This window comes from Chaetodon auriga, chromosome 6, assembly GCF_051107435.1.
Source record: "Chaetodon auriga isolate fChaAug3 chromosome 6, fChaAug3.hap1, whole genome shotgun sequence".
Classification (NCBI taxonomy): domain Eukaryota; kingdom Metazoa; phylum Chordata; class Actinopteri; order Chaetodontiformes; family Chaetodontidae; genus Chaetodon; species Chaetodon auriga.
In genome coordinates, this window is record NC_135079.1 from 8,905,502 (window position 1) to 8,920,782 (window position 15,281).

Here is a 15,281-nt window from a genome sequence, read left to right on the forward strand (position 1 = left end):
TACTCAAATAAAGTACAAGTACCTCGACTTTGTGCTCGAGTAAATAATAAAAGTGCTTTTTGCTTGCTTGCCTTTTTAATGACAGGTGAGGTACTGTACGTGTGGATGTGTATTTGTAGGACAGCAGCATTTCCTCCGGTAGGGGTCGCTGTGGGGCCGCACTGACGGCCTCTCTGCCGTTTCCAGCACCGACGGTAGGGTGGCGCTGTTTCCCCGCTGACATTTTGATGACACGGCTGTGTGGTGGCAGCCAGGCAGCGTCAGCAGGCAGAGGACACTCTCAGATCAACCAGTAATCACCATCGTCTCACACTGCCATGGTCTCTCAGACTGAGAAAACCACCAACGGCGCTTCCTATTTTCCACCGGGGGTGAAACTTTAAAGCCTGAAAACAAAGCCATGCAGCTGGACGCTACAGCCCCGCGGATATAAGCGACATTGAAGACCAGAAAGTAGCTACCACCACACGGAAACCACAAAGAAGAAGCAGTCGGTGTTTTTTTTTTCACGCTCGGAGGGAAAGACGGCATCCGGCCTGAGAAGAAGCTCCGAGGTCGGGGACTCCGGTCGGAGCAACGCTCATCGTTTCTGGTGAGAGTCCTCAACATTTTCGGTGTAGTTTGTGTGAATTTAGCTCAGTGAAACAACGGCTGAAGCTCCGGTTAGAGCCGCGCGGACACGGGAGACATTTCCACCGCCCCGCGTGGACACAAAACGGGCTTAACAATGTTTACTTCACAGCCCGCAGTGTGAAAGCAGCCGTTTGTTGTGTGAGCTATTCAGTTTGTCCCATTCACCGGTGAATGGCCGCATTAAACTAAAACAAACTGCGAGGTTAACGACGTGCATGGTGAATGGTAAACTAAGTTCAGGACGGATAACGCTTCAACATTTCCCCCGTCGTGGTTAAACATTTGTGTCAGGTTGCTTGTTAAATGCCACCAACGCCAACGGTCGGTTGTCACTAAACTGCATAGGATTTGTGTAAAACGGAGGCTTGGCCAGCCTCTCTGCGTGTATCGTCTTGCATAGTTGCTACCAAAACATTCACTGACCCACATTTTCAGGGGTGTCTCTCTGTTCCCAAATTTTACTCAAAACTACTTGAAGCAACCGCGCAAACTGCGCCACTCTCCGAGCTTCCGTAGGGTCAGTTTTAGGAGCTTTACGCTGTTTCAGCTGTTGAAGGGAGGCCGGGGCAGGAGCCCGCACGGGGAGCCGTCTGGAGGCTGCAGTTTCTAGGAATCTCACCCCAAGAGGCAGCTCTCGTTGAATTCCTGCACTGAGGTCTTCCTCCTACAGGGAGTCAACCTGTGTGTGTGTGTGTGTGTTTGTGTGTGAGTGAGTGAGTGAGAGCGAGAGATGAGTGTAAAGTTAGCAGGATGTGTGGAAGGAAGACATCATTGTTCTGGAGGGGGGCTGCTCATGGCAAACTGATGAGGAAGTTTATTTGGTGTGAGAACACCCAGGAGCCAGCGTGGTTACATATTTATTGCCACATTTATTGTTCCCGTGTATGAGTCACGTTGTTAGCAGTATAATTTAAAGTCTACTGACTCAGTGCACCTATGAGAAATAGAGAGCTGCAAGGATTAATCGATAATTATCAGCTATTAAATGAGTCACCAATTAATGACTGTATGATTCCAGCTTCTTTAGTGTGGATATTTTCTTTTTTTTTACTCTTCTGTGAGAGTAAAGTGAATACATTTTATAGGCCAAACAACTAATCAGTTAATTGAGTAAACAATAATAAGATGTAAAACAAACTTATGTTCAAATATATAAACTTCAAATCTTCATATGTATAAAACATAAACTTTAATAGCTACTTTTGTTAGTTTTTAATTTAGCTTGCTCAGAAACTGTACTAGTCTTATACTAATACTAGTGCCGGTACGATACCTGTGTTTCGGTTTCGGATACCAAAGCATTAAGCAGATCAGTGTTTTTCCACAGAGCCATGTTTTCCCTGGAGCGAAAGAGACCAAGCAGCCAAACAAGAACTTTGCTTAAATAAATGCAGTTTAAAAATATGATTTAAATCAGAAACATGTGAAAAATGTGTCATGTGGAAACGTTTTGGTGTGCCAAAAACACACTGGAGTTGATCCCGTGTCGTACATGTCACTATTTACAGTTTATATTGTTTTGCTGATGACTGAATGAAAGAGCTGTCGTTGCACTTTCTCTCATTTCCTGTGAGCAAGTTCTAATTTGACATCCACAAGCTGTTGAGCTTCCTTGCAGGATTTGTATCACCCCGGATCTTCAGGGGGCGTGTCGTTTATGGGCTTAAAATACCATGTGTTGAGCCTGGTAGCTGCAGGAGGGCAGGGAGCTGTTGGGCGACAGCGTGCCCATGTGTGTTGGTTTGACGTTGGGTCGTTCCCTTGGTGAGGGCCTTGGGGATGGTGGTGGCAAGGTAACCTGACCCGCTGTGAAACAGCTGTAGCCACGCTGTGCTGATCCCTCCAGTCCCAGTGCAGATCAGATGATGGTCCAGTATGTGTATGGGTGTGTGTGTGCGTGTGTGGGCATACACATAAATAGATGTGTTTTTGCCAGAAATGAATTCGCTGCTTTTGAATCCACAGACGGATTTGATACCAAACTTCACAGTTTTTCAAGGTTTTGCTAATGCAATTGTGCGCTCTCTCTTGAGTGTGTGAGCTCATGTTTAAGCAGCAGGCCAAGACAGCTGGCTGAAGGTTAATGTGTCACCACTCTCTGGGGAGCAGCTGCTATGTCACAGGCACCACTCCGATCTATAGATAGCCATGAATACAAACTCTTCCTCTTTTCTGTGTTGCATTGACACAAGAACTTTGGCACCGGCATGCAGCTCAGGCCGCTCACATGCAGTTGCCGCACAAGACAAATGCTGCTGCTCGCAAGCTTGGCCGCCTCCACTCCCCGATTCTCCATCTCAGTTTGAAACTGGAAGTGTCTGGTGGTAGTGAAGACCCCACTGCAGCCGCTGAGCCAGCTGGCCCGTGAACCTGTTTGATTGAGTTATACAGTAATAACTTGCACCACATATCTGGGTCGTCATCTGCAGTACAGTATTAATATCTGAAACAGGTGAGGGACATATATTGCCTTTTTTCCTGTCACTCCTGGCAGGATTTGCAGGAACTGTCTGAACACTTGTCTGGTCTTTATTTGGAAGTTGACACACACATGCACATGTACACATACCTTCACCCAGATCAATGTTATTACAGCCAGCATAGCCTCACATATTTGAGATGTGCTAAGGTGTTCATAATTAAGATCTTGCTGGCTTAATGAAAAACCACGTTAAATCCGTGTATTTGTTTTTTTAATTAGCTGAACCTAGAAACTCCCAGACACACTCCGCCTTGGCTCAGTAGGTTTTTCTAATCAGGGACTGAGAAAGCAGACCAATGTTCAACGGCTAAAGATTTAACAGTTTCTCACTATTCACACGAGGAAAAGAAAAAGTTTCCCCAATCATAATCAAATTCTGACATCCATAAATGAGTGTTTGACAACACTTTTGTTTCGTATCATTACAAGACGAATATCTTTGTGTTTTGGACTGAACACCAAATTTGAAGACGACACCTTGGACTCCAAATGAATAACAGTAAGCACAGTACAGCTCTAACAGTAAAGAGTCAGTTAGAAACAAGATACCTCCATAACTTTCTGCAGTTTGTTGTAACACACAACTGTGTCTAGCATGCAGGCTGTCTGAATTTACTACAAAGGCTACTGGGAGCTGTTTGTGTTTGCAGTTTGATATGGAAACTGATATTCTGATAACCCCATCCTGCTGTCTGCCCTCGGTTAGATAGCAGTGTGGCCCGTCGTTCCCTTTGAACAGCCATGAAAGGCTATCAGGACCTGCTGGTGAGATGAGCGCAGACGGGCAGGGAGGGGCCAGCTAATTGTCGCTCTCTCTGATGCTAATGCTCTGTTCACAAATGGACGCCAGGTGACTTGACTCAGGCTCAGATCCAGTCCACACCTCGGCGATTATCTCCCTAATGAGCCAAACAGGAGGGGTGCTAATCATGCTGCCTCTTATCTGGACTGAATAAATGCTATCAACAAATCTAAAATTCTTTATTTAGGGGGAGAAAGAAATCTTGTAGCTGTAAAATTACCAGGATCCAGTCATCAATATTGTCTTACTTCATCCTCATTTTATCCAAAAAGGATTCCTACCACAAAACACAGATGTTTTTCAAAAAATTTGATTGTATAAAAAAATAGAAAAGTAGTGCTTTGGAGTGGCAGTAGCCTGCTGCCTGTCTGATCATATCAGGCTCTACTGTATCTGTTGATCTCAGCGCTCTGCCCTGAACCCAGCTGGGTCCACAAGGCTTATCTGTCACTATTCATGCCTCCCTTTCATCCCATTCATAAACTGTGTTATCAGGTGAAGTCTAAGTGGCACTTTATATGTGTCATTTTCATTTAAATGGAGTGTTTAATTTCAGAGTCTTGGTTTAGCTTTTCATGACACAGTTATCTTGGAAAATTCAAGATTAGTTTTGATTTTTGAACAGCCTTTTTTTTCTCACGATAATTCTGGATTTGATTGTATATTTAAGGTAAATCTCAGAAAGAACTCGCATATCTGAGCCTACATGTGTCTAGAGATGGCAATAGCAAATGCTGTCAGTGTTTGAAATGATAATGAGTTGATTGTAGCTGCCGCAGTTTTGAGAGCCCATGAATTAACTCTTTCAATAAGCCAAAATGCCAAACATCCCCTCTGCTGCAGGCAAGCTGCAGGGTTTCCCCCAGAAATTGTTTAGTCATGGTGGCAGGCCGCTCAGATCCTGATGTTTTGTGATCAGTGTACTTCCTGTCTAAACAGCAGTCAGTCATTAAATATGAGCCGTTTGCTGTGTGAAGTCGTGCATGTGTTTTGGATTTTTCTTATGTGTCATTGGCCGTTCCAAGCACCGGTACCGCAACTGCACAGATGGACATGCACCAAAATCCAGCAGCAGTTGGCACGACCACGTTTTTACGGCTCACTTGACCTCAGTGAGCTGAATGAAACGGGCCACAGCCTGGCGGAGAGTGAGTTTGGGCTTTTAGGGACAGGAAACGGGTGTGCTGGATTTCTAACAAGAATCACGAGAAGCCAAAATCGTAATTGAAAAACAGTTTGATTAATTGCCCCGCCCAAATTTTCTGTATAGATTGATTTGCTGATTATTTTCTTAGTTGATCGAAGACCAAAAAAAAAAAGGAACTGAAAAATGCCCATCACAATATCCAAGAACACACTGTGACCTACTCAGTGCCCGACTATCTGTCCAAAACCGAGATATAACTATAACGTAAGACCAAGAAGAGCAGCGAATTCTCACATTAGAGAAGCTGGAACCATCAAATGTGTGATATTTGTGGCTGAAACATGACTAATAATCAACCGGTCAGCAAAATATTTACATATGAATTGACAAATCGTTGCACCAGTCGCACTGATAATGAAAATACTAAGCCGTAATTATGTGAACATTCACAGCACACATTGTGAATTTGCAGGATGCTCTGCAGTAACACCTTTTCTTCCAGGAGTCTATAAAACCATATTATAGCTCAGTATACTGTTAAACTGCAGCTATGAACCTGCATTATTGAACTTTTCCCTCCACCGTCTGACTGCAGGCAGCGTTGGGCCACAAAGAAAGCTCAGATGGGAGCACGGCTGTCACTCAAGCTGCTGTAACCATGGCAGCAGTGTTAATCAGCTAGTGCTGAATCTTATTGCCTGTGAGATCTGTGGCTGTGCGTCACTGGTCTGGCCTGGCCTCCTTCGGCCGCAGGCTCTGGCTGAGGTGTCTGTTGTGTTTCTCAAACACACACACACACACACACACACACACACACACACACACATCACCACTGACCTGTCTGTCGGCCCTGCAGACACAGGTGACACGTGTGACAAGTGTGAACGCCGGGTGAAGACAGTGTGTGTCAGTGAGGATGGAAAAGAGCAAAGAAAAGAGGCAAATATGGTGCGAGTTTCACGTAAATGGCTTTGGTTCAGTTCAAACAGACTTGTTGTTTAAGTAACGCCTCACCTGCTGCAGTGTGTGTGGGGGAAGCATGCCTGCCTGGCTGTCATGCTCAGCTCAGCTCAGCACCACGCAGCACGCCGCTACCTCCTGCGTCTCCTGAGCAAGCCTACTTTTTTTTTTCTGTGCACAATGCAGCCTTTATATAAGGCCCCCATAATGGATCCAGCTCCTCACTCATGTCCTCATTGTCTTGGCCAGGATGAGAAAAGGCTGCTCTTTAGAAAAGCAAGGCTGAGCTCACCCGTGAATCATGCCAACAGTCACGCTTGTTCTCTGCCTCTGTAAGTAAGGCAGCCAGGGGAGGAGAGGCAGGCGTTTTCGAGGACCCCCGTTCTCCTGAAGGCAGTGACGTTAGGTGGTTTACCGAAGCCTGTGGGGGTCACAGAGAGGTTGTGACCTTGCTTTTCCTGTTTCAGTGGGTGGCCCGGGCAGCAGTCCCCCTGTGGCGGTGATGTTGGCTGTGGTGTGATTAGTCCATCTTGCAGAAGTGGGACAATTTCACAGACTTATGCAGTGATGATGGTTGCTTGTGGAGCTGTAGTGTGGCATTGCAGGGCTGCCGTGGGGGGGTGGCGGTTCCTCACAGCTGGAACTCTGACCTTACCCATTTAATAGTCCTCTGTTTATCATCAGCACAATTGCTAGCTCGTGGCTACAGCAGGAAAAAGACATAATCCATATGAGGCATATGTCTATTGTCACCACTGCAGCATCCATAATGCCTCAACCCCCCTCCTCTCCCGTTTCCCCCGCATCCACCCCATCTCCTGCAGACTGCACTGCCAGAAAAACAGAGGTGGAAAATGCAATTTAGCATTCAGCTGCAGATGTCAGAGTTTGTCTGCTTGGCGAGAGTCATGTTATAGTGGGTATCGATCGCTGGTTCAGGGGATGAAAACGCAGACGTAGGGTTGCTATAGGGTGTGAGGTTGAAAATCAGCATGCATGCAGCCTCCTGCAGCGCTCTGCATTTTCAGCATGGAAAAAGCAGTGGGGTTGCCATGGCAACAAATCCCGAATCAGCGCATGGCTCGGACCCCTCCGCTCCACCCCTGATTTCCCCCCTCGCTCCAACTCCCTGGCCACCCCTCAGCAGATCTGGAGCTCAGACCTCAGACCGGCCTACTTATGGGAGGAGGGATAAGGCTCGGGACACGGATCATGTCCAAAGCTCCGCATTCGATCCCAGAGCTGGAACGCGGACCAGCCCGGAGACGGGTGCACAGTAGACCGCCCCCCTCTCTGCTGTAGCCATTAACTTTCCATGGAACATTCACAAAGTGATTTGTGTCCACAGAGTCTGCTGGATAGTAGGTCACATCCGGTTATTTATGAGACGTTAACGTGCCCCCATCATATACATTCATAAATTAGGAGGGTCTGGCCTGTCAGTGTATCCCAATTTGTTGCCAGATAATTCTCATTTGAGTTTGCCCCAGTGACTGTAAACACTTTTTTGTTGTCCAGAACTATTTCAGAATAAAGGCTCCAGCTTATGATTGGGTTCATTGTTAATTAATGTCCATGGTTTTGTCATTTGTTTAATATGTGAACAGCCAATAGAATAGTGAAAAATAGCCATCTCAAGCTCCTAGAGCCTAAGGTAATGCCTTCGAATGTCATGTTTTGTCCAACCAGCTGGCAGCTGTTTCAGATCTAACCAGAATGTTAATTTGCATTGAAATCCAAAACATGCTTGGAACTGTGTATCAAGTGTGTCGCCTGCTGTGGGGGAGAAAACACAGAGAACAGTCACTGCGAACTCACAGAAACTCTTAAATGAGCACTGTTTTATGGCTGTTGTCCCCTTCAGGCCATCATTCAACTGTGGTGAATGAATAGTTTTCCGTGAGTGTATTCTCTCTATCCAGAGCACATTTTGCAGGCTGTGTGTAAGGCTGCAGCAGGAGAGTGGCTAAGGCAGTGAGCTGTTTGGGAGATGACAGGCTGCTTGCCCATGCTGGAGCTGATGTGTCATAACTGATGTGAAGCTGTTATGACAGTCGAGTTCACGTTCTGCCTCATCTCGGTTCCTGGACTAATTACATTGATTGTTGCTTGACTGAGAGCACAGAAGTAGGATGAAAGCTGTGCAAGGCTAGACAGGATTATTATGCAAAAATACTTTCTAACCAGTCTGAATTTTAAAAAATAGTTAAAAAAAAAAACGAAGGCTTGCGGAGAAGAGTGCATCATCCTTTGTGCTCACGATCCTGTAGATTTGCCCTGACTGCCAAAAGTAAGTAGTTGGATTTGTGCACTTTTCCTCTCATGGGAGGTTCCAGCTCAGAATAAATTTGTCCTCAAAAGTAGTGAACAAAAAGCTGGACCCCAAAATCAGTCCAACAGTACCTCTGATGTCTTTTTAATGTCCTTTACATCTGCAGCTCCTCTTGGCTTTACAGAACTTTCAGCTCATTGTTCAGCCGTCCAGTCCATAACGTTACTGTTTAGGTTCAGTGTCTGCGCTCTCTCTGTTTTCGTCTACCCGCTGTACACCACCAGCTCAGCACCAAACAGCAGACAGACACAGTTAGTGACTTGCTGGTGAACATAGTGGAGTGTTTAGCGGCTAAAGAGTCGGATATTCCCCTCAGGGATTGGTGGAGACCATAAACGGAGCCCAAAGAGACTGAATATTAGACCTAAATTCATCAGGTAGCCAGACACAGAGAGAGAGAGAGAGAGAGAGAGAGAGAGAGAGGGAGGACGGCATGTGACAAAGATATCTGACCAAACAAGGAACATCTTGGCTAAACTGACAGGACGGTCATGTTACATGAGTTTGAGTATTCAAGTTCAGACTTTTTAGCCTCACCTCTATGTGATGCTGTTAATATATAAAGTTTCCTTGTGTAGTTGAAGTGCTCATGATCTCCCGTTTAATATTTCGCCTTTGCACTGTCCCAGTTTGCTTTGGCCTGAAGCCCAGTTCAGACAGACGGTTGCTGCTGTCCGCTGTGTGGAGGGAATGGGGGCAGACTCGCAGCCTCTTAAAGCTCTGAGTTCAAACCTTTTAAACGAGCCACTGTAGCTCAAAACTTCCAGATGATTCAGCAGCTGCTTGGCCTGTTTCTCAACCCGCATACTGCGTCTTCCCAAACAGATGTTTGTGAGCCCTTCATGTGAAATTAAAACCCTAAATCATGGCACCATGTCTGAAAACCAGTATTGTTCCCCGATAGGCTGTCAGTGTTGTCATGTTTTCCGACTTTTTGATTTGCCAGTGTGGGCTCATGTATTTCCAAATCTCCACTGCAATAATCAACAGCGTTTGATGATCTGTGAATCATTTAAGTCATTTAATCAAGCACAAATGCCAAACATTGTTTCGAACTTCCCAGTTGGGAGAGTTTGCTGCTTTTCACTTTCAGATTGTTGTAAAGTGAATATGTTACTGGTGAACTGCTGGTTTGACAAAAGAACCAATGTGGAGACATGACCTTGGGTACTGGATAAGGCAGATTTTTCAAGATTTGTGCCATTTTAGACTAACTATTAATGCAAGAAATAATTGCCAGATGAATTCATAGTGATGTATTTTCTTTCTGCCCGGCTTCGCCTCCTCGGTGAAGCCTGACGAGGCTTCCGTCAAAAATTCGACAAGGCGCCTATTTAAAGGGGAGCAGAGCTGAGACCTGCTTCGGTGACACTTCTGAAACGTGCTGCGGCGCGTCTGGTGCAATCATAAGCTTTGTTTGGAACGGCCGCAGTCAGCTCCGCCGGCCGTGCCCGCTGGAACCGAGCCATAAAGTTCAGTAGAAGAAGAAACGACCTCTCCTTGAACTGATGATTCAAATGGTCAACATTTACACGACAGCCTTACTTTTACACTGTTTGGCTCAGGCCGAGTGAGGAAGTTGTACGCTCTGGACAGAATTCAGGTTATGAGTGATATTTGGAAGACAAAAGGCTGTCACTAGGGAATAGCTGACAGGCAGCAAGCCCTGAGGAGGAATACTACTCATGTGTTTTCATGTCTGACTTTACTCATCATCGTCGGTGCAGACAGACACTTGTCCAGATCTGCAGTCGTGGTGCAGTCATGATCTCTACATTTAGGTCACAGGGAGAGGTTTCTTGTAATCTGCTCCTGCCAAACATTCCCAAATATCCTCTGCCTTGATTTGAAATCTTTTTTTTTTTTTTCCACTCCTCACACAAAGTCTCTCACACACATACTGTCTCGAGCTCTCACAATCAGTTACTCTCATGCACACAGTAAATGCGGCTGGAATGTGTGATGTGGACTCGATGTGGCCCAGGCTAGTCCTGCTCCATTCAGGAGCAAATCCCCCCGGTTTAGGATTTGCTTTTACAGTCTGGTGTGCCAGGGACCGTACTCCAAACTTACCCCTAAGAATCTCTCGCCGACTTGTCATGTTTTCCCAGGGGGAGGAATGTTAAGTAATGCGCCTGAATGAGCTGAGTCATAATTAACGTCTAAGTGCCGATCGGTCTGTGTCATTGTTCGTCTTGTCAGATACCTGGTGACCTAACAAGGTTTTTGGTTGCAGTTTGACTCGTGTGTGAGATTGTGAAATATGGCTGCAGGCGGATGAGGTGTATTCTTTTGAATTAAAGGCAGTTACAGATTTTGTTGGTGAAATGTCAAGGCCGGCATCAACCCTGCAGCTTACAGATAGTGGAAATATTCCTCTGTAACTGACACAAGCTGCATTATCTGCTTATTGTAGCTGCTGCATTATCTTCTGTGGCTTACAACAACAACTCAAGTATGTGTGGTTTTGTTTGTCGTCCTCAGGCCTCCCCTTCCCGAGAGCTCGATGGAGAAGATGAAGCGGTTCAAGCGACGTCTCTCTCAAACCCTGCGAGGCAGCCACACCATCGACGAGTCGCTGTCCGAGCTGGCTGAACAGATGACCATTGAGGAGAATGGCCTGAAGGACAGCGGTGCGTTTTTATGTGCTGTTTGAACATGCTGTGATGTGTCCAGTTTTTTAACCTGTAAATTCAGTGCATCTCCTGGATAAACTCCTGTTAAATGGCTGTAAATGCTACAACACCCGTGAGCCACAGCTGATGTGGCAGTGGAAGAGAAGCCACTCAAAGGCCGTTCAAAACAAAACCCTGCAGCACAAACCAGTTTCAGATATGTGATTGCTTTATTTAGACATGACAAAACAGTATTATGTCATGTTTAGCTCCTGCTGTATAATATGGTTATGAAAGAAGAAGAAGAATGTTCTGCAGCAGTTATAGATTTTAAGACTTCCACTGCGGTTGAGGAGCTTTTCATTTCCGTCACTAAGTGAATAAAGGACATCATAGTTTAACCCTTAACATTATACCATCATGACTGAGAAGGACACGAATGAGGACGCAACTCAGGGCTTCATTTGAACACCAAACTGACGTGTTAAGTTTTCAGTACATTTACGTAATGAAGTGCGTGTCTGAAATGGGATTTAGTTTCTGTATTTTAATGGACATTAGGACTTTTATCCAAAGCCAAATCCAAAAACACTGACCCAGAATCTGAAAGTCACACTGCTGAATGTGCTATCAGGTTTCTACTAAGTATAATGTTTAGCGTCAGCTCGCTGTTAGCAGGAGAGTTTTAAGCTCGATGCACCTCGGGGAGTCGTGGTTTACGTTTGTCTCTAAGCGTTCATGCACATCCAGTCCTTGGAAATTCTCGAGCTGCCGGTCACTTAACGTGGACTGTGCGGGAAATGAAAGTGGCTTTTACAGTAATCGCTCCCTGTTCTTCACAGATGTGTATTGACTACGGACACTCCGCCTGACGCGACTCTTTGTTTATGGTGCTGTAGACGCGCCGTGCTCCACCCTCACAGACGCTGTCGTTGATTACATCATTCAGCTGCCTCCCAGCTGAAGGTTGTGGCCTTCAAGGCGTCAGAATTAAAGCAGAGTGACACAGCGGCTTATCTCCGCTGATATTCACAAAATGTGCAGGAAGTGAGGGAGGGGGCGCGCCTCAGTGTGCCGCCGCATCGTTGCCATGGCGCTCGGGATCTGGAAACATCCTGGAGTTTCCATGACATTGCCACGGCAACTTGGATGACTTGGTGAAACCAGCTAGGCATTTTGGTGCACCCCCCCTCCCTTTATTTTTATCTTTCAGCTCCTCTTCTTCTCTTTTGGCCCCCCTTTGTCGCGCCCCCCCCCCCCCCCCCCCCCCCAGCCCTCAAGCTTCTTTCAGGACTGTCCTCAGTTTTCCTCTCTTGTCTTTTGTCCAAATGAGAAGTTTTTCCCCTTCTTCAATCAATCAGATCGTCCAAGTCCACCCCCTCCTCCCCACCGCCCTCTGAGAACTAACTGGGCTTTGTAAAGAGCTTTTTGTGTAGTGATTAACACCAGGTTTGGCCAGAGTGTTCTGTGCTTGGTGAGTGGGGACACAGAATGGTGTGTGTGTGTGTGTGTGTGTGTGTGTGTGTGTGTGTGTGTGTGTGTGTGTGTGTGTGTGTGTGTGTGTGTGAGAGAGAGAGAGAGCGCTAGCGTGAGGGGATTTTAGCAGCCTGTGCAGCAGTAAGTAGGGTAGAGAGGAGACAGAATGGAGTAGCCAGATGAGATGTGATCTGAACTCTGTGATTGGGGAAAGCATTCTGGTCCTGATCTGATTATGTAAGTCAGGCCAGCGGCAGCAGCAGCTGCAGAGAGATAAGGGAGAAGTGGCATATGGACCTGGATATTGCTCGGGGGCTGTGTATTTTTCTGTTGTTGCAGGAAATCTAGGAAATGCCTCATTGGTGTATAAGCAAGCAAACAACAAAACAAATTGATGACATGGAGTTTAATAGAGGACACACCAACCGTTCCAAAGTTTTGATATCTGTGGTGAAGCTGTTACGTAGCGAAATCTGTTTTTTTAGCTTAACAAGACCCGCACACCCACAGCACTGAATCAGCCTCAAAGGCAGCCTGGATCTTGGGAGTTTAATTTTGGCAATAAGATTTAAGTGTAAAAAATACACTGAGAATTGGTTGACCCTGGAAACTGGAAGGCAGACAAATCAGGCCGCTGTGGGGGGGTGGTGGTGGTTTAGCTTCCTCTCAAAGCTCACAAATCTTGTTAACTATTTATTTTAGGGATTGTAGATGTGAAATGAAGCATGACAGTGCAACTGCGTGTCTTATGTCCTGGCTCGAATTGATTCAGGTTTAAGGTACATTTGACAAAAGAGTCGTCATCTTTTTCCCACCATGACGATCAGGCCCAGTGTGTGTGACACACCAGTCAGGGGTGCTTCATCTCAGAGGCTGTTGGAAGGAAAGTGCACGTGTCCTACCATGTCCCTCTGTCCTGTCTGAGCTCTGACTGTCTGCTAAACAGCTTCTCCGGGACTCCATTTTCTCCCTGCTGTCACAGGTGGTGTTTCAGTTGGTGCGACTCTATATGTGATAAATCTTTCACCTCTTGTCGGCTCCATTCTTGCTTTTGGACAAATGCTGCCCAGTCAGGCAGTCGTTGACCCTTATCACAAGCCAAAACACACTGCTGAGACGACAAGACATTATGTTCAGGTCTAGACTCTCTGACTTCTCTGTATTTTTGATGTTGGCTCACACTGGATGAGAGAACACTGTAACTGTCCCAGCTCTGTTAACCATTGAATTACAAGCCTTGTTTCAGTGTAATGTTTTAGGAATGTGATTTTCAGGAAACATTAATGTACATTAAGAGAAGACTGAACCAAATCACATTGTTTTTATAAGTGTATTTAACAGATCCCAGTACCCTAAACTGTTTATTTACAGCACACAACCTCTCATAAAATGTATGTATTAGAGTTCATCCGTTCTTTCACTTTTCTCATCTCTGTTTCTCTCTTTGTTTTTCTGTTTTCGTGGCTGTTGGCACAGCTCCTTGTTCTCAAACACTGTTTTCTCCAGTTCGCCAGCCTCACTCAGTTTTAAAGGAAACTCACTATTCTTGGAAACACACGCTTTATGTGGAATAGAATTTATTTAGCGTGCGATTGACAACCTTACTAAGTCACAGAAAATACAGGATTTTACATGCAAATCTATGCATCAGTAAATTACAAGTTAAAACCTCTTATGTAACGGTGATTATGTTATGCAGTCTAGTGGTATTTTGGCGTTACTGGTAATGTAAAGTCAGTGCATAGGAAGGATTTTTGTCAGATAGCCAATAAAAGAAATCCTAAAATCCTCACCGCCTCCCAATTATATTAACTCTCAGCCAGCTGGATTTTGATTGATGCTAACTGAGATTTGCTGTTTGTGAATGGTTGGAAAAAGGAACCATGTGATATGCTCAGAGGCAACATTATGTATGTTTTTTTTTAATGATTAAAGCTCATATTTACAAAAAATAACATAAGCACATACTGATTCTGATATAGAATATGGGGATAAGCAGTCACAGAGCTTCAGACCTCTCACAGGAACAATCCGTCATGTTTGCTGTCTAGTTTGAGCATTTTAGCAGAAACATTTTTCTGTGTTTCTCACAAACGAGTTGCTCAATAAACTCAGAAATACGCGTTTTCAGAATACATTTCATCCACCGCCAAGTGAGCGTGTGAAATTCATTGACCTTTTTGGTGACGATTTGTCAAAGAGAACTAGTTTTTATGACATGCTTTCCTAAAGGGCAAACGTATTTATATTTGTTTGGCCATGAACTGCGTGAGGAGGCTGCGAATGTCAGATTGTTGCTCTCAGAAAAACACAGAAATTGTTGGACACAGACCCCCAAGATCCAATGTTGTAAAGGTGTTGGGGGCAGGGGGCTTTCAAAGCTCTTTGAGTGTCCGACGAGCTGTTTTGAGGGAGTGACGACTTCAGAGTGGAAGTAAACCTGAAGTATGGGGAGACATAATATAAAATGCACGTGGGTAGTTTTTTTTTAATGTCATAATAATAAAAGAAATGTTGTGCCTTCCTCCACAGAGCCCATAGTGAGGAATGGCCGTCCTCCGTCGGCCCACAGCGTCCACTCCTTCCTCCACCAGTACACAGGCTCCTTTAAAAAGCCGCCGCTGCGACGGCCTCAGAGCGTCATCGGAGGAGGCCTCGGCTCGCTCATGGTCATGCCTCGCAACGGCAGTCGGCTCGGTGAGACGCAGGCCGTGATCACTTTTGACATTTTTCCTTTGACTTTAAACAGATTTAGTACTGGAGATTTCTTTAATGGCGGTGAGGAGAATCTGTTTAGATGTTGCTATAATGACGAGATTTTATTACAGATTTTT

General features: G+C 45.5%; 1 protein-coding gene across 2 annotated transcripts in view; it reads left to right on the forward strand.

Annotated features, from left to right (window-relative positions):
• The first annotated feature begins 218 nt into the window (after nucleotides 1–218).
• Nucleotides 219–15,281, forward strand: part of LOC143322028 (cyclin-dependent kinase 17-like) — a 28,848-nt gene continuing 13,785 nt past the window's right edge. The window contains exons 1-3 of one of the 2 annotated variants that reach the window (XM_076732874.1): nucleotides 219–592; nucleotides 10,841–10,989; nucleotides 14,980–15,144. In XM_076732874.1, the coding sequence (XP_076588989.1) occupies nucleotides 10,863–10,989; nucleotides 14,980–15,144 (292 nt within the window). In that variant the 5' untranslated portion in view covers nucleotides 219–592; nucleotides 10,841–10,862. The remainder of the gene's footprint in view (nucleotides 593–10,840; nucleotides 10,990–14,979; nucleotides 15,145–15,281) is intronic. The other variant, XM_076732873.1, reaches the window with a different exon arrangement.